Source organism: Sorex araneus, chromosome 2, assembly GCF_027595985.1.
Source record: "Sorex araneus isolate mSorAra2 chromosome 2, mSorAra2.pri, whole genome shotgun sequence".
Taxonomy (NCBI): domain Eukaryota; kingdom Metazoa; phylum Chordata; class Mammalia; order Eulipotyphla; family Soricidae; genus Sorex; species Sorex araneus.
The window spans coordinates 186157908-186175374 of record NC_073303.1 but is presented as its reverse complement, the minus strand read 5'-3'; the positions used below and the strand labels follow the sequence as shown (position 1 = coordinate 186175374).

Genomic DNA, 17467 nt, shown 5'->3' with positions numbered 1-17467 from the left:
CAAAAGAAAAAAAATGATATAATAGAGATCTCCTTCTAATTAAGTACTGTCCAGATAACCATGGTAAAATTCATGGAGAAAAGAATCTTACCATTTCTACATACTTAAAATTTAAAGAATACAAAGAAAAATGGATTCTCATATTTTACTGGAATGAATGTAACTTACGGCACTATGAAAATTTATATGGATTTCCTTCAAAAACTAAACATAGTACTACCAAATGATCTGACAGCAGTCAAACTGGTCAATCATATATGACCAGTTAATTCAGCATAACTGAAAGATTCCCACCGATAAATATAAATATACATATATATATATAAATATATACACACAGTGGCTATCACACATAAAAACACAAAACCCAATGGTAATACTCGTTACTGGCAAAAAATATTAAATGTTGCCATTTAGGACAATCTCAGTGGAGCTTGAGTGGCATGTTGCCTAGGTCACAGGGCAACATGCCAGATGCTGAGGTTTGAGATATGGTACTGCATAAGTCCTTTGAGTATCACTTATCCAAAAAATAAGCAAAATAGAAAATGATCACAGTAAATTAGACTTGAGGGCATTACTCTACAGTAAGTAAGAGAGAGAAGGACAAAACATTTATATTCTTACATACACTGATCTGCAAACAAGCAACCAAGCAAACAAAGAAAAGAACCCGATTTAAAGATACAGAGAACAGACAACCATGTCACAAAAGGGCAGGGTAAAATGGATGCAAGGGATCAACATTAAAAACCTCCTTTTATAAAATCAATGTCATAAGATTGAATCATGTAGCTGTTGAGTATAATTAATAGTAGCTCAGAGTTTGAAGCCGAATAAATCTTAATTAATTAGACTTTTTGAATATTTTCTAAAATATACAACTATCATGTAATTATTTGAACAAAACTGTCAAATAGCTTTTATACAATATTATATGCATGTAATATTAAACTGCTTACTATTTATATTGAAATCGGTTTTTTTTGTTTTGTTTTGTTTTTTGTTTTTAACCCCGGTGATGCACAGGGGTTACTCCTGGCTCATGCACTCAGGAATTACTCCTGGCGGTGCTCGGGGGACCATATGGGATGCTGGGATTCAAACCCAGGTCGGCTGCATGCAAGGCAAAAGCCCTACCCGCTGTGCTATTGCTCCAGCCCTGAAATAGTTTTTAAATATTACATTTCAGTTTGTTAAAAATCCTTATTTATTTTAAATTATAGAAAGAAAATTTGGTTTAAGTTGCTAAAGCTGATGTTTAGTAAATTAGCATATACAAAGAAACATTTCTCAAATAGCTATAAAAGAACAGAAAGTCTTCTTATTTTAGTAGCAAAGTTTTGAATTCATCTAAATTCAGATCAAGATCAGCATATTTCAGAAAAGAAGAAAACTTTTGCGTTTGAAAATAGTCATTGTTCTTTATTTATTCAGTTTACTGAAATCACTTTGAAAGGTCACATGGCATTAAAGACTGACATTAAATGAGGTTTGTGCTACCAATTTTTCAAATTCAACTATGAATTTGCTAGAGAGCACTATTGACCAATGCAGTAATGTGGATAAAAGGTTCTGTCTTAACTTAAATACCTTTAAACATATACCACTTTCCAAAATTCCAAAATAACTTTTTTTCTTACATTACTTTGAAGTATATTTGAAACAAAATACTAATTCTTTTGCTTTATTTTGGTTTGGGGGCCAATAACAGCCATGTTCAGGGGTTCCTTCTGGTGTTCCAGGACTGGGGCATGCAAGGAAAGCTTCCTACCTCATGTATCTTCACTCTGGTATGCATACAAATGGAGGTATAAGTTTGACTTAGATATAATTTTTAAAAATTATTTTAAAGTTATTTTGAAATACAATGTGTTTGTATTCAACCATAATTTTAACTTCTTGTGTATTTTTGCTTAGACCTAAAACAATTTAAAAATAAATTTTAAGAAGATACAGACATAAGAAGGCAGACAACACATGAGACATATGATAGGAAGAAACTACTCTTCAGATAACTAAAGTTTGAAAAACTCTCCTTTACAACATGTACATCTCATTACCAAACATTTCAAAAGCACTTTACTCGATGTCAAGTAGATTAACTTCTATAGCAGAGAGACCTATAATTTCTATTTCATCTAAGCATAAAAGGATGAACATAATTATAGATTCTATATCTTGAGCATTGATAGATGAGTCATGCCAAATTCATTCAAAAATATTACAAACACTGTATAATTATCATATAAGATATCTGATTCACATAGATGGAATTGCTATTATGTTTACTATCTTAATAGAGTGTTAGGAAAAATCATATGTACATGTATATATATTTTTTAATGTAATGCTAAAATGACAAGTAATATACCAGGTTGACTAGTGAAGTGTTCAGAGGCCTGACAAAAATGACTGTCTTCCTACAAAATAAACATTTGGAATAATCAGGAGAATATAGTTCTGGGAGAGTGGGGAAATAAAAAAATAATGACATCATACACTATGCTATGTCTTGTCCTTGCTTTGTATTTGAAATGAAGATTAGTGCTGATCAAGAATAACTTTGAGGACATATATTCACCTAGAGTGAGAAAGCAGAGTGTTGCTTTACTCTTAACAGTGGAGACTGATATCATACGTGTAAAGGTGAGATTCCATGCAAATTACTACCATTGCCAAGTGAAAATAAAATGGTAAGGTCTACAAAATAGTGTGGGAAAAGAAATTCAGATTTGATTCATCGTATTAGACATTATTGTGAAGTACTTTCTATATTACCTTTGTGTTGGGAGGAAACTATTAGAACTATAATTCCACGACATAGTTGTCAACGGGCAATTTATTTAACCCACAATATATGCCCATACTTATGTATTTATTTTTTCATGGTTCATTTTATAACAAGAGTCAATGAAAGAGTCACCACTATCATTTTGTTGTTGTTTTTGTTTAATTCTGGAGTTAAATCCACTGGTGTTCAGGACTCACTCCTGGTTCTGTGCAAAAAGGAAGACTCCTAGCAGAGACTGGTGGACCAATCATATACTCCACCTGGGAGCAAATCAGGGTTGGTTGCAAGACAAGTGCCTTAAGACCTGTATTTTTCCTCTGGCACAATCATTTTAAATCTTTCAAGTATTTAAAACACTTGACATTCTGAAGTGCATGAGAACATTATACTTTGAAGTTTTTTTCAGTCATAGGATATACAGAAAATTTATAATCTGACGTAGTTTGTCTAATTTTGCTTTAGATTTTTTACTGTTCTCTCTCACTATACATATGCATATATATATGGTTGAATGATATACACATATATAATATATATATATATATATGAAGGCAGATTAGAGATCACTCTCCATGTTTTCTTTTGATATTAGCTTCACCTCTTATGTACATTCATAGTGCATTTTGATTGGGTTTGTTTATGGTACAAAAGTAACTCATATTCATTATCACATTGGTGGACTTCCAATTTTCCTAATGTTAATTCTATTTCCCCATCATACATTGTTGTCTTCTGGTCTTAAATTACTTAGTTAAACATATGTAGAATTACTGTTCGATTCCCTCACAGCAGAGCCTGGCAAGCTACCCGTGGCATACTCAATATGCCAAAAACAGTAACAATGATGGTCCTCATTCCCCTGACCCTAAACAAGAGCCCCCCAATAGGCCATAGGGTTACATTTGGGCTCGACAGGGAAGAATGGTGACGTTGCTGGTGCCCACTTGAGCAAATTGATGAACAACGGGATGACAGTGATACAGTGATTATTTCATTAATCTTTTCATCTGTTTTTATGCTAACATTATACTGCTTTTCTTACTGCATTATTGTAATATAATTTGACATTATAAACTAAAAGACTTCCAACTTTCTTCCTCTGTTTTAAGAATAAGTTGGCTGAACACAAAATCTTGATTACAAACAAATGTTAGGATTGATTTTTGTGATTTCTAAAAAACTACCACTGGAATTATAATTATATGAAGAACTGCACTGAACCTTTACATGGTTTCAGGATTATGAATGGATATTTTAATTCTTGAGGATGGAATATGCTTAATTTAAATTAAAGTGAGATTATCATTAAATTGCCCTGTAAAGTTAAGTCACAGATATTTTACCTCCTTTTAACTTTTGTTTTTCTACAGTGAGAATTCATAATTGAAAACTGATTTTGTAGACTGAGAATTTGGCAAGAAAAGAAAACCTGTCAAAAATATACTATGATGAGGGTGAAATTAGTGAGCATTTTACTTGTATCTTACATCTTGATAATTTTATTAAAGTCTGTAAGCAAGCATGATGAAGGTTTTGTTTATATTTTGTTTATGATTTTCAAACTCCTATCAATTGTCAAGTAATCTGTTAAAGAATAACTTTCTGTTTAAAGGAATAGTTTATAAACGTCATTTGACATGTAGTTAGAAATTATATACGAAGACTGACCTAAATACCCTTCTATATGACATCAATTGATAATCTTATTAATTATACACTCAGGCTCTGTGCCACATATTCTAAATTCAGCTTCAGAGAGTAGACATTTATCATCTGCATTTCAACAGACTCTTAGAGTAATTCCTGAGGTAAATACAATTTCAAACTACATTCCATGACAAGAAAAATTCTCAATAAACTGTTACAGTGTTCAATCCCTCCACAGGTAATTATTTTATGGAGTTTATGAATGGTTTTCATAGTACATAATAAAAAACATAAGTATTTACTAATTTTTCTACTGTAACAAAATAAAATACCAATAGAATATATATTATATGTAAAATATGTATAGGCAGCAATGGACTACTTGCATTAATATAACATGAAATAAATAAATATTACCCATATTTTAAGGTTAAAAAAAAAGCTACCGCAGATTAAAGAGTTCAAAGAATACTTCCATGGTTGAAGCATCATAAATTCCATTATATTGAAATTTAAAACTTAAAACTAATTTATCATTTTTCCCTTCACTAGTGTATATTTCCCACCACCAAAGTCTCTAGTTTCACACACATACACACACAAACACACACACACACACCTCTCTCTGTCTCTGTCTTTGTCTCTGTCTTTGTCTCTCTGTCTCTCTGTCTCTGTCTCTCTCTCTCTCTCATTCATATGGTTGGCTGTACAGATACTAAAAAGTATAATGCATATCTTTACCTACTTTCAGTGTTCAATACTTGTCCATAGTGATCATATTATCCTACTGGTCCTTCCTCTCTCCTAATTGCCCTTTCCCCGGCCACACACACAACGTTTGGCAAGCTTCCAACCTTTGACCAGTTCTCCTGGCTCCTATTTGCCCTGGCCTTGGATATTACTTTAATATAATTTTTTATCTTAAAACTAAATTTTTTGACTTAAAATTTTAGCTGATTATTCATCTCATAAATGCCATCTATTGAGGGAAACAGGAATATAAATGGGGGATTTTTCTGCACAGAAAACTAACATTTACATAATGTTAGGGAATTATGAAACAAAGTAAAAAACCTTGATTTACATATCATGTAGAAATGCATTATACTAAAAATCACTATAGTTTCATAAGATTTGTAAAATAATAAATAAAACCACCGTATCACACTCATCAATTTGCTTGAGCGGGCACCAGTGACATCTCCATTGTGAGACTGGTTGTTACTGTTTTTGGCATATCGAATACGCCACGGGTAGCTTGCCAGGCTCTGCCGTACGGGTGGGATACTCTCGGTAGCTTGCGGGGCTCTCCGAGATGGGCGGAGGAATTGAACCAGCTGTGTGCAAGGTGAACACCCTACCCACTGCACTATCACTCCAGCATAAATAAAATATTCTTTCATAAACAAAACTAGATAATTTTTTTCACAGCTACAGTTGAAAAGATTACCATACACTGTGGGTGATCTGTAGTGCTTAATATAGATAAAATATTATGGCATTCTATGTATTTGATAACTTTTAACAACTTTTAATAACAGATTTTTAATAAGACAATAATTATATTTTATCTGTTTGGCAACATGTATAAATTAAATAAAATTTCTTTTTCAATGTTAATGTATTTTATGGATAAGAAAATAACATGGTATAGAGTTGATATGAATAGATTCAATCGGACATAAGCAAATGAAATTTATTACTCAAATGATTTTGTGTAAAGAATCATTTCTACTTAATATGTGAAAGCCATTTAATATAGTTTTTGATAAGTCTAATTGTTTTGTTACAAATTAAAAACATGAATTATAATGATTATCCCACAGCAACACTGCTGATTTTATAAGAAAGTTTACAATAAACTATATATCTGACTTACCAAATAATTACAAACATCCATATAAATTATAGTCTACATATATCATAAATTTTATTTTTAGCTTGAATAGATAAGACAGCATATTAAAATAAGGGTTAATACTACAAAACAGACATAGTTTCTGAAACATGCCCCAACATTTATAGAGATGCAAATGAAGTAAAAAAGGTTGGTATATATGGAACAAATTATTTAATAGAGTTTTAAAGCATGCTGGGACTTTTGCATATTTTTGTTTGTTTGCATGCATAGTAAAGGCATGATGTACCAAAGGAAATGTATACTTCAGACTTCAAATATTTTCTGTTATTATTCTTGACAGGCAAAACTTATATTTTAGGAATCACTGGCTGGCATACATTGACTTAGGTTTGAAGGAATGTTTCTTTAACACTGAAAATCAAACCTAACAATTCAATTTTAAATATATTTACACCTGTGAAAATAACAATTACATTTATATCATTAAATCAGTTTCCTTTCCTGTTTCACTCATATATGCTTTCAAATTTAGACAACAGTTATGAAAATCAAGAGTCATAAAAACCCATAGAATGTTGTAAAACAGCAATATTTAATCAATTATATAGTACATGCATACAAAATCATTGCATTCTCTTCTAATGGCTACCTATTACATGGTGAATGGATCTATCAAATTGTTCTATTTTATTGTTCATACTGTATTCAATTATAAATTTATGAGAAGAGAAAACTATTCTTCTACAGAAATGAAACTCTACAGAGTAGTTTTGAACCACTGCTATATTTTTGTGAATCTGAGTTTTCATTTCCACATTGTGTAAGATCATTAAAAATGCAATATAAACAGCCAGTTACCAAGTAATAGTTTAAAGACTATTTTTCTGCTTAAAGGAATAGTTGTTAAACTTTATTTGACATTTAGTTAGAAATCACAAAGGATGGTCTGAAAGTTATTCGACATGACATCACTGAAAACTTTATTAAATATACACTCTCGGGCTCTGTGCTACATATTCTTTCATTTAAAAAAAATTCATGTAGGAGACTTTAAAAATACCAACTACCAATGACGGTAATTAAAATATTGTTAAAAACTTCTTTTTGATTTCTTTGTCGTATGAATTTAAGTTTGACTTTCTGGTTGTTTTCTTAAAAAATTAAACTATTGGGTTCCATTAATGTTACTCTGTACATTGGCATATTGTGAACGTTAATGTGTGAAACAATTAACAAGCACTGGTAATAGAAAACACTATACTATAGAAACACTGTACCTTACTGCCTTCTGAAAAAGTGACTCCATCAACTGCTCTTTTCCAGGTGATTTCAGGAATGGGCTCTCCTTCAGCTTCACATATAAGGGTGACTTTACCATTCTCATATGTCGTCTCATTTTTAAGTTGTATTATGTGAGGCTGCACTGTAAAAAATATATACATTATTCAATCTATATAGAATTAAAACATTATAATTTGACTTACATGCCAAAGCAGTCATTATACAGTTACTTTAGTAGATGAATAATTTATTTTGTAGTAGTTACACTGAGACATTTTGCTTTATAAAGGTTGGAAGAGAGTTGCAAAATTATAAGAAGACAATTTCAAATGACAATTCTCTTACCAGTAAAACATAATTTGGAGTGGTTGTAAACCAAGAAGCAAATGATAATTTCAAGATACTGCCAACTGGAAACCAGTTTATTGCATTTGTCATTCTTTTAATTTGACAAAAATTAAGACACTTTTATTTCATTGTTTGGTTTGGGAAACACACCCAGTGTAGCTCAGGGCTTACTCCTACTTCTGTGCTCAAGGATCACTCCTGGCATACTGAGGGGACTATATGTACAGGGTTTAAACACCAACGGGTCACAGGCAGAGCAAGCACCCTACCAGTGGTACTATCTCTCCAGTCCAAAACATTACTTTGAAAACGTCACATAGACATTGACCTTACCATGAAGAAGGAATGAGAAGGATGAGAAACAATGAGAGAATGGTCGCAGGAAGCAGACTCACTGGTGAAGGGTGTGGTGCTGTTGTATGCAAGAAACCCTACCTTTAAAAGTATTGTAAATCATGGTGATAAAATCACTCGCATCATCATCATTATGAGGAAGGGTAAACATAAATTTAAGTGTGCAGAGTTATGAACAAGGACATGTTGTTTTAATAATTCTCTTTAGAACAGTTCTGTAGGGTCACAGAGATAGTGCATTCGATAAGGTGCTTGCCTGGTAAGTGGCCAAGCCCTGGCACTGTGTATGGCTTCTCATGTCTTAACAGAAATTTCTGGATCCAGGAGGCAGCCCTGATTATAGCCCAGGTTAATCAAAGCAAAATAGAACAAAAAGTAATAAAACAAATGAAAGAATCCACAAAATTTTCACCAAGGAAATTTAGTCCTAAATATGGATGTATAGTCAAGTATACTATATAAAAAATGTTGAGAAGCAGCATTTAAATAAACAGAATATACTATTCAGTTGATTTATTTTTATCTCATTTAATAATACTATTATACATGTACCAAATTACTGCTAAATAATTTTTACCCCTCTAAAAAGCTGAACAACATGTGTCTGGAATCATGTCTAGTTGGAAAAATTGTATCTTTTCACAATCACATCATGTGCCGAAGATGGTATGAGGTAGGTTGTAGGCTGTGTGCAAGCAAAGCACCCTACCTGCTTCTTCATTGCTCTAGCCCCTGAGAATTACAGTTTTACACTAATTTATGGAACAGAAAATAAAGAATCAATTTGAAATATTAAACTAATAAGAACAGATACTACATTTGATTTAAGCCAAAAGGCCAAGAAGCCATATTTTGAAATATTTAGGTGTTTTAAAGGCTAAAGAGTTCCTATGAGTGAAAAAATAAACTTTCAGTTAGAGTACTTCTCTAGACATCAGAGGATTTTTTGTTTTAAATGAGAAACTAGTTTATGTGACTATATGATTTTAGTTTATGTGACTCTATGGTTTAGAGGTGTAATTCCTGCTCTATTCAAAGTATGTTTGACCAAAAATGATTAAAAACTACACTACCATAACCTGCGCTGGAGCCATAGCACAGCGGTAGGGCGTTCGCTTTTCATGCGGCTGACCTGTGTTCGATTCCTCCGCCCCTCTCAGAGAGCCCGACAAGCTACTGAGAGTATTATGTGGGCACGGCAGAGCCTGGCAAGCTACCCGTGGCATATTGGATATGCCAAAAACAGTAACAATAAGTCTCACAATGAGAGACATTACTGCTTCCTGCTCGAACAAATCGATGAGCAACGGGATGACCGTGACTACCATCCCCTGACCACCACCAAGGTACAAACATCCTTCCACAGCCACACTTATCATGCAATTTCCCATTTCAGATGTTCTTTATTTAATGTCTTTGTTATTGTTAGTTGCCAATAATTTTGCCATTGATAGTGTCAATAATTCCACAGATACTGCCATTGGTAGACCCGTTTATATCACAATGAAAGCATATTTGTAGAAGTTCAATGACAGTGACCATACTATATGGTCAGAGTGCACAAGTTTGTGGCCATTGGCTTTGTCCATCCCTCTATTCTTCAGTCATTACCTTGAATGACGACCATTGGGTTTTAGACATTGCATAAACATTTTCACATCTGCATCACAATTTTAAACACCGTGTTACAATACTTACCAAAGACCTGAAGAAAAGCCTGCCTTTCATCTTCCCCTGCCTTGTTCGTGGCCCTGCAGACGTAAGGGCCCCCATCACTGTTGATTATATTTTTGACTGTTAGTTCTGTATTGCTTCCTTTCAACGTATACTTTTCATTTTCTTCGATATATTTGCCATTTCTAAAAAAGAAAACAGATTGGTCTCTATGCATCTGATTTCATGACTTAAGAGAAGAGCACACTCACATTTTGTTATTGGTAGTTGTTAGAAATTTCACAGATACTGCCATTGATAACAAGGTTAGATCTCAATGAAAGCTTATTTGAAGAAGTTCAGTGACAGGATATAAGTAATAAAAATTTGCCTGGAAATTATTTTTCCTTGTGAGATATGAATAACATTTTATCTCTCTTTGAATCTTGGCATTATTACAGATTGATTTACTTTCTAATTTGACTGCTAAATTTAAAAAAAAATGTGTCTTTGCTGATACCATATACACTTTTATTTTGGAGGCTTAACAAATGTTTATTCAATATATGTATCTGCTAATTTTAAAGAATCCCTCTAAGAATATATTTAAAAAGCCAAAGGAAAAGAAAGTTAAATACATAATTTACATTGTCATGATACAATTGTAGCACAGTAGCATTCTCATCCAATTGTTCATAGATTTGCTCAAGTGGGCACCAGTAACTTCTCCATTATGAGACTTGTTGTTACTGTTTTTGGCACATCGAATATACCATGGGTAGCTTGCCAGGGTCTGCTGTGAGGGCAGGATACTCTTGGAAGCTTGCTGGGCTCTCCGAGAGGAATGGACCCAGGTCAGCTCTGTGCAAAGCAAATGCCCTACCCGCTGTGCTAGTGCGCCAGTCCAAATATATACAATCTAAGTACATAATTAACATAGTTTCAAAATGTGAAGATGAAATATACAAAAGTAATTATTAAGAGCATTGCTGTTACCACTTTCAATCAAGGACATATTAACACACAAGGCTTAACCAGTAACAACATGTTAGTAACCTTATATATAAAAACTTAGCAGGATGAGATACAATAATCTTCACACACTTTCTTCTAAATAAATCTTTTCTGATCATTTTTAGCTAATTATTTATAACAATCAATACAAAAAATATTATTTAGGGCCTGCTATTAGGGCATGCTTGAGTGGCAGTTAGTGGTAGTTGGGAAAATTGGAAATAATGGTGGTGATAAGGTGTATTGGTGGTGGGATGGTCGTAGGAATATGGATGTAATAAATCATTGTGAACAATCTTATAAAAATAAAAGCTTTAGAAAATTAAGTTGATGTTGATAATTAATCAGAAAATAATCATTTTTCTATCATGCGTTTTTCCAAAAATGTTAAGTTATTAGACTGCAATCATTTTCATTCTCCTTAGACTTTTTGCTTTCTACTTTAAAACAGCTAAACTTTAAGATTTTATTTAAAATTCACTTAACTATGAAACAATTCCTACAATTCCCTTTTGAGAATAAAATTTCATGGATCTTTCTTCATTATACTTTATTCTTCTAAGTTTTTTTCCCTTTATTTCTTTTCTGGTGGCCTCACTTGCTATAATTTTTTGATATTGTCATTTTAAATTTTATAATTAACCTAAGATTATATAATTTTTCCAGTTATGAATCTAAAAAAATTCAAACTAAAAATAAGAGAAATAGCTAAAAATATCAGGAACATTTATAAAATTTATTTTTTTAAATATTTAATTTTGCAATTAAAAAAATAAAAATAAAACAATATTCTTAGGATATTAAGAGATCTTCATTAATTCTCATGTTACTTACAGAAACACATGTGCACCTATCATAAAATAATTTATATTCTACTCTCTTATTATCTCCTTTGCCATTATTTATTAACATGTCTAAATATATTATAAAATGTTTCCAATTTTCATTCAGTAAAAGACTGTTTTATAAATTCTAATTAAAATAAGATAAAAGTAACTTCATATCTAGTGTAATAATTTTTACAAATTATTTTAATAACATTTACAAAAAACTTGTATTATAGAACGTAAAGTATACATAATAATTTCACAGAAATTTGAGATGGTGTATACTTGGTTTTATTGTTTTTTAAAATTTAATAGATAATTTAAAAAGTGGTGCATAATTTATACTTAGAGAATTTTTAGTTTACATAAGCTCATTTCTAGTGTTTAAGTCATATGAGGCAAGTAGATACATTTTAGATAGCAGTCTTGGATAATTTCTTTTACAAAACAAAACATTATATAACTCTTAATAGAAGGTGACAAATATTTTTCATTAAAATAATGAAACATTCATTTGTCTCCTAATAATAGACACAACACCACAATACAGGCTTTAACAGTTTTAGTTTATGAGAAAAACTCTATTGTCTGTTTCAATAACTATAATTAAACCTATAAATGAGTATTTTTCCTCTTTATCCTTTTCCTTCTCATTCTTTCTAGCACTATCCTTTTTCCTATCACAGAACTAATTATTTAGGAATAGATATCTGCTCCACTCTTAATTCGGATATATTTAATTTCACATGGTGATGTAAATTAGCAAGCTTTTTATTTTATTTTATTTTATTTTATTTTATTTTGCTTTTTGGGTCACACCTGGCGATGCACAAGGGTTACTCCTGGCTTTGTACTCAGGAATTACCCCTGGCTGTGCTCAGGGGACCATATGGGATGCTGGGATTTAAACCCGGGTCGGCCGCGTGCAAGGCAAACGCCCTACCCGCTGTGCTATCTCTCCAACCCCTAGCAAGTTTTTTATACTCCTTTTTATCCATAAATAGAGTTATGTACTTATTTTATACAAAATATTCTGTTAAATATCTGAAACATAGCAAATGATTGAGTCAAGAACACTTAGCTTGTAAAGCTTATTAATTTAGTTGTCATTAGTAGAAAATAATATAGATCCCTTGAATGTATTGATTAAAAGTGTGTGTTTTTGTATGTGTACATGTGTGTGTTGGGGGAGATCCATTTGAGTTTTGAAGTGCGTTGTAAACTTTAAAAAAAATTAAAAAAGAATTTACCTTAAAAACAACAGTTTTGAAATTTCTGGAAAAAGATATAGATCATATGTAGAAATAGATATTAAAATAAATACTAGGATATGTTCCGCATGTTCATGAAAGTTAAAGAATGAGATTGAGCTGGGCTACATATCAGAAATAAGGAGACTTCTTCAGGAAATGTAAGGTAAAAATAGAATAAAATGTATTTATGTGGTGTTAAGATGAAATATTAATGAAGGAGAAATCATTAAACACAAAGACACGGTAATATAAATCAGTGAACTTTAATCCATAGCCAATTAAATACAGGCAGAGGGGCCAAAGTGATAAGAGCTGATCGGAGTGTTTTCCTTACACACACAACCACCCTGGGTTCAATTTCTGGCTTCACATAAAGTCCCCAGAGCCCACCAGGAGTGAACCCTGAACAGAGCCAGGAGTAAGCCCTGAGCACCACTAAAGCAAAAACAAAACAAAACAAACAAAAACTAGAAAATATTTGAAATAAAATAGAATTTTCTTACTCTAAAATAAAATAACAAAAAACAACCACTCAAAACTAGAAAGTATTTGAAAGTATTTGAAATAAAATAGACAAAGATATAATTTTCTTACTCTAAAATAAATTCTTGAAATCATTCTTAGAATATTATTGATGCTGCAAATATTTAAAAAATAACAGAGCTCCAAAGCATGAAAGAAATAAAAGAGAACTGAACATTCACTCTTAGAATAATTATTATCCAGTGAGGATATTAAATATATGGACTATAGTACAAATCTAGTTGACCTATTAATATCAAAATACCCTATATGACAATATCCAATATGTATTCTATTCAAATGCACAATGAAAATAAATATCAACCACAAAATAATATTCAATAAAACTGAACAAACTGCTGATATAAATTTTTTTCCTAACAGATATGGATTTTAACTAATAAACTGAAGCAGAAATGTATATAAAACATACCAAAATAGTTAGAAACAAGTAAATGTATTCATATATAACCACTGTAATGTTAATTACACAGACATTCAGAACATCTGAATGAAATAATGAAACTATGCTATTAAAATGTCAGTGAGGGTTCCCACTTTCGTACAGCAGGTAGAATATTTGCCTTCCAATAGCCCAACCCAGATTTGATCCCCAGTACCCAATGTTTTTGCCTGAGCATCTCTAGAGTAATCCCTGTGTACAGATCCAGGAACAGTCCTTGAATAACAATGGGTATATCCTCAAGTGCTAATAACAATAGTAATAATAATAATGATGCTGATGCTGATGATAAAATAAATGAGATAGATAAAGCAGTAGGTGAGGTGTTTCATTGCACTCCTGATTGGGTTTAATTCCCAGTAGCCTCATAAAGTATTCAAGTCCCTAGGAGCAGTCCCCAAGCTAGGAGTAAATAACTGTGCATATCTAGGTAAACCCTCCTTAAAATAAAATATAAATATCAAAATTCTTAAGATCCATGTTTGTAGGTTACTAAGGAGAAAATATATGCTTGTGTTAGATAAATGCGTGCTTTTAAATTGAAGCCATAAAATTAGTCTTAACTGAAAAAAAAAGTTAAAGAAGAAGAAAGAATTTAAAAAATGAGTAGATGTTAATAAAACAAAGGGGGAAAGCTATTTAAGCCAAAAGCTAATCATTAAGATCATTATATTTATAATTCTCTATTGAAACTAATCAAGAGACAGAATAACAAAGAAAACTGTTGATTTACCACAGTGTATACAATTTAAAGGAAATAGGTGTATTTCTAAAATTATATTTCACATAAAATCACAAAATAAAAATACATATAAATTGTGTATTTGTATAAATAATTAAATTTGTATTTATATATGCAAGAAAAATACCACCACATATTGAAAAATTTTCAAAATTCAGGAGGAATTACATATCGTTTCTGCGAGTGATAGAAAAAGAAAAATCGCTCCCTCTTCAATCTAGATGGCTAGACTTTCCCTGATCCCAGAAAAGTCAAGAATGAAAATACAATCAAGTATCTTTCAGAGACTTGAGACAACAATTGAAACAAATTCTAATTCAGATTAATTGCAAAAGTTAAATGAGGCAAAATATAAACTGTTGGATTATAATTATGAGACATTTAGTCTTAGCGTTGGGTCATCCTTTCTCCTCCTTCAGAGGGCTTGGGTAAATTGAATTACACACAACACAGTGCTCCCGAGGCACAACCATTACGAATGGGGTACTCCAATCTTTTCTGTTTATCTTTAGCCTCACTTTGTGTTCTTTTTTCCCCTATTAGTTACAAATATCTCCAAATCAGGCACAGTACCTTATAAAGTCATACCTTCTGATGGTTCTGGATTTTGCATATGCCAGTAAAATACGGCTTTTATCTTTCCTTTACGCCATTTGCATGTTTTTATTTTAGCGCTATGTCCCTTTTGTTTAGATATAGTAAGACAGTTAATGCTTGCATGTGTAACCTGGGACTTAGCTTACTCTGAAATACTCCTGGGCAGCCATCATATTTACTTGATTTAAGTCACAGTTGCCCTTAGATTGACTGCCCTTAGTACCTTACACCCCAAAAGGTGAGTCCTGCTGAGGAACTCAGACGGATCAAATACAAGCTGTAAGCTACCCTGGGGCAGTCTAAGCACCAAAAGAAGTATAATAAGTTAAGAGCATAGTCATGGAACAAACTGTCATGAGAAATAACTGAATGAGGACCCAGTGGGGTTACGAAAAACTAGCCTGGCCCAAGGACTATAGTCTGAGAAATACAGTGAGATGTCCCCCCAAAACCTACACTATACCATCAGTCCAGAGAGACTATTTTAAGCTTAACCTAGGGTATAGATAAAAGTCTTTATCTCTAGTGTGTTAATACAAAATGACTAGAAATAAAAAGAAAGGATAAAATAATATGCTCCTAGATGGTTGCCCTCTTTGGGTTGATCTCCTAGAAGGAATCTTGAGTACTGAAGACCCGAGATGGAATTCCATCCATCGGGTGGATCTTCCAGAATAATTTCCCCTGAAGGAGGGGCTTTACATCTGTTCATTGTTAATGTTTATATTCAACTACATCTATGTGTAATTGATACCTCCCAACCATTCACAAGTTGTCTATGATAATGCTAATGTATATGAATAAAGTGCCACTGACAACCAGCCTGTGGACCCATTCCTTTGTCCAAGAGCTGGTCGACAGTCATTGGCCCCAAATGCACAAGGATACCTGGGACGGATGGACGGTACCCCAGACAATAAGCAAGTGACTTAATAGGAAAAATGATCTGCTATTTTAACATAATGAATCAATGACATTAAAAAAGTTAGATAACTAATTATAATAATTCAAATGATACTATCAACAGCTTTTTAAAAAGCCTCTGAATAAATATTAAAAGTGAAATATAAAGCCTCTGTAAAAATATTAAAAGTGAAATATACAGAGAAATTGTTTTCATTTCTACTATTGACTTCTCTGTCATTAAGTTTCCTTGTTTTCTCTGGAAAAAATTTTTAATTTCTCCCCAATATTTTATCCTCAACTCCCCACCCCCACGCTTATTTATTTATTGGCCTCTCCTTGTATCTCTGGGAGATATTATCTCCAAATTCAATGTGGACCTCTCTTCCTATTTTTGTATATTGTTTAGTGCTAATGTTTTCCCCAAAATGATAAAATCTATGTGCATAGATATATTTTTTGAGATAAAAGGATCCTCTTATACTAAGTTGACCTTGTTATTTTCAGTTTGAAACATTTATTTTTCTTTCAAATCCAGTAAAAATTTTATTCAGTAATGGGCAATACTTAATTTTGTCCGTCAAGGAACAAAATTAATCCACAAAATGTATTAGATTAAAATATAATTTAACTAAATTTTAACTTCTAAATCATACTTTTGATAATATTCATGATAATTTCTTTGTAGATGCAAACTTTTAAACAGATGTTTAACATTAAGGAAAATATATTTAAACAAAAAGGAAACATGACAAAAATAGAATTGTTGAACAATACAGTTTTTTGTGATAAATGATACAAAAGATTTTTAATGTTGCAATTTGTTTTAAAACTATTAAAGATGCACACTAGAAATTCAGGATATGAAATACCTGATAATTACTTGGATAGAATATGTTACTGCTTAATGTTAAATTCCTTAAAAATAGCATAGTGCATCACTAAGGAATCAATGTCCTCACATAACCTCAAAAAACACTCTATTTGGAGAAATGCCTTATTTACTGCTATTATGGACAAGTGTAGCTTGTCCCCTTGTCCACTTGTGCTGGATCAATAGCACAGCGGGTAGGGCATTTGCCTTGCATGCGGCCAACCTGGGTTCAATTCCTCGATACTATCCCTCTCCGAGAGCCCGGCAACCTACTGAGAGTATCTCAGTAGGCAAATGGCAGAGCCTGGCAAGCTACCCATGGTGTATTCAATAT

The 17467-nt window shown here is 32.2% G+C and overlaps 1 protein-coding gene and 1 pseudogene across 2 annotated transcripts in view; both read right to left on the bottom strand.

The window, feature by feature from the left end:
• NCAM2 (neural cell adhesion molecule 2) overlaps positions 1–17467 on the bottom strand; it is a 456616-nt gene that overhangs the window by 154768 nt on the left and 284381 nt on the right. For both annotated transcript variants that reach the window (XM_055125317.1, XM_004606976.2), the window contains exons 7-8: positions 9984–10144; positions 7580–7725 (exon numbers count right to left, since the gene is read on the bottom strand). In XM_055125317.1, coding sequence (XP_054981292.1) covers positions 7580–7725; positions 9984–10144 — 307 coding nt within the window. The remainder of the gene's footprint in view (positions 1–7579; positions 7726–9983; positions 10145–17467) is intronic.
• On the bottom strand, positions 8954–9134 carry LOC129402685 (U2 spliceosomal RNA; annotated as a pseudogene).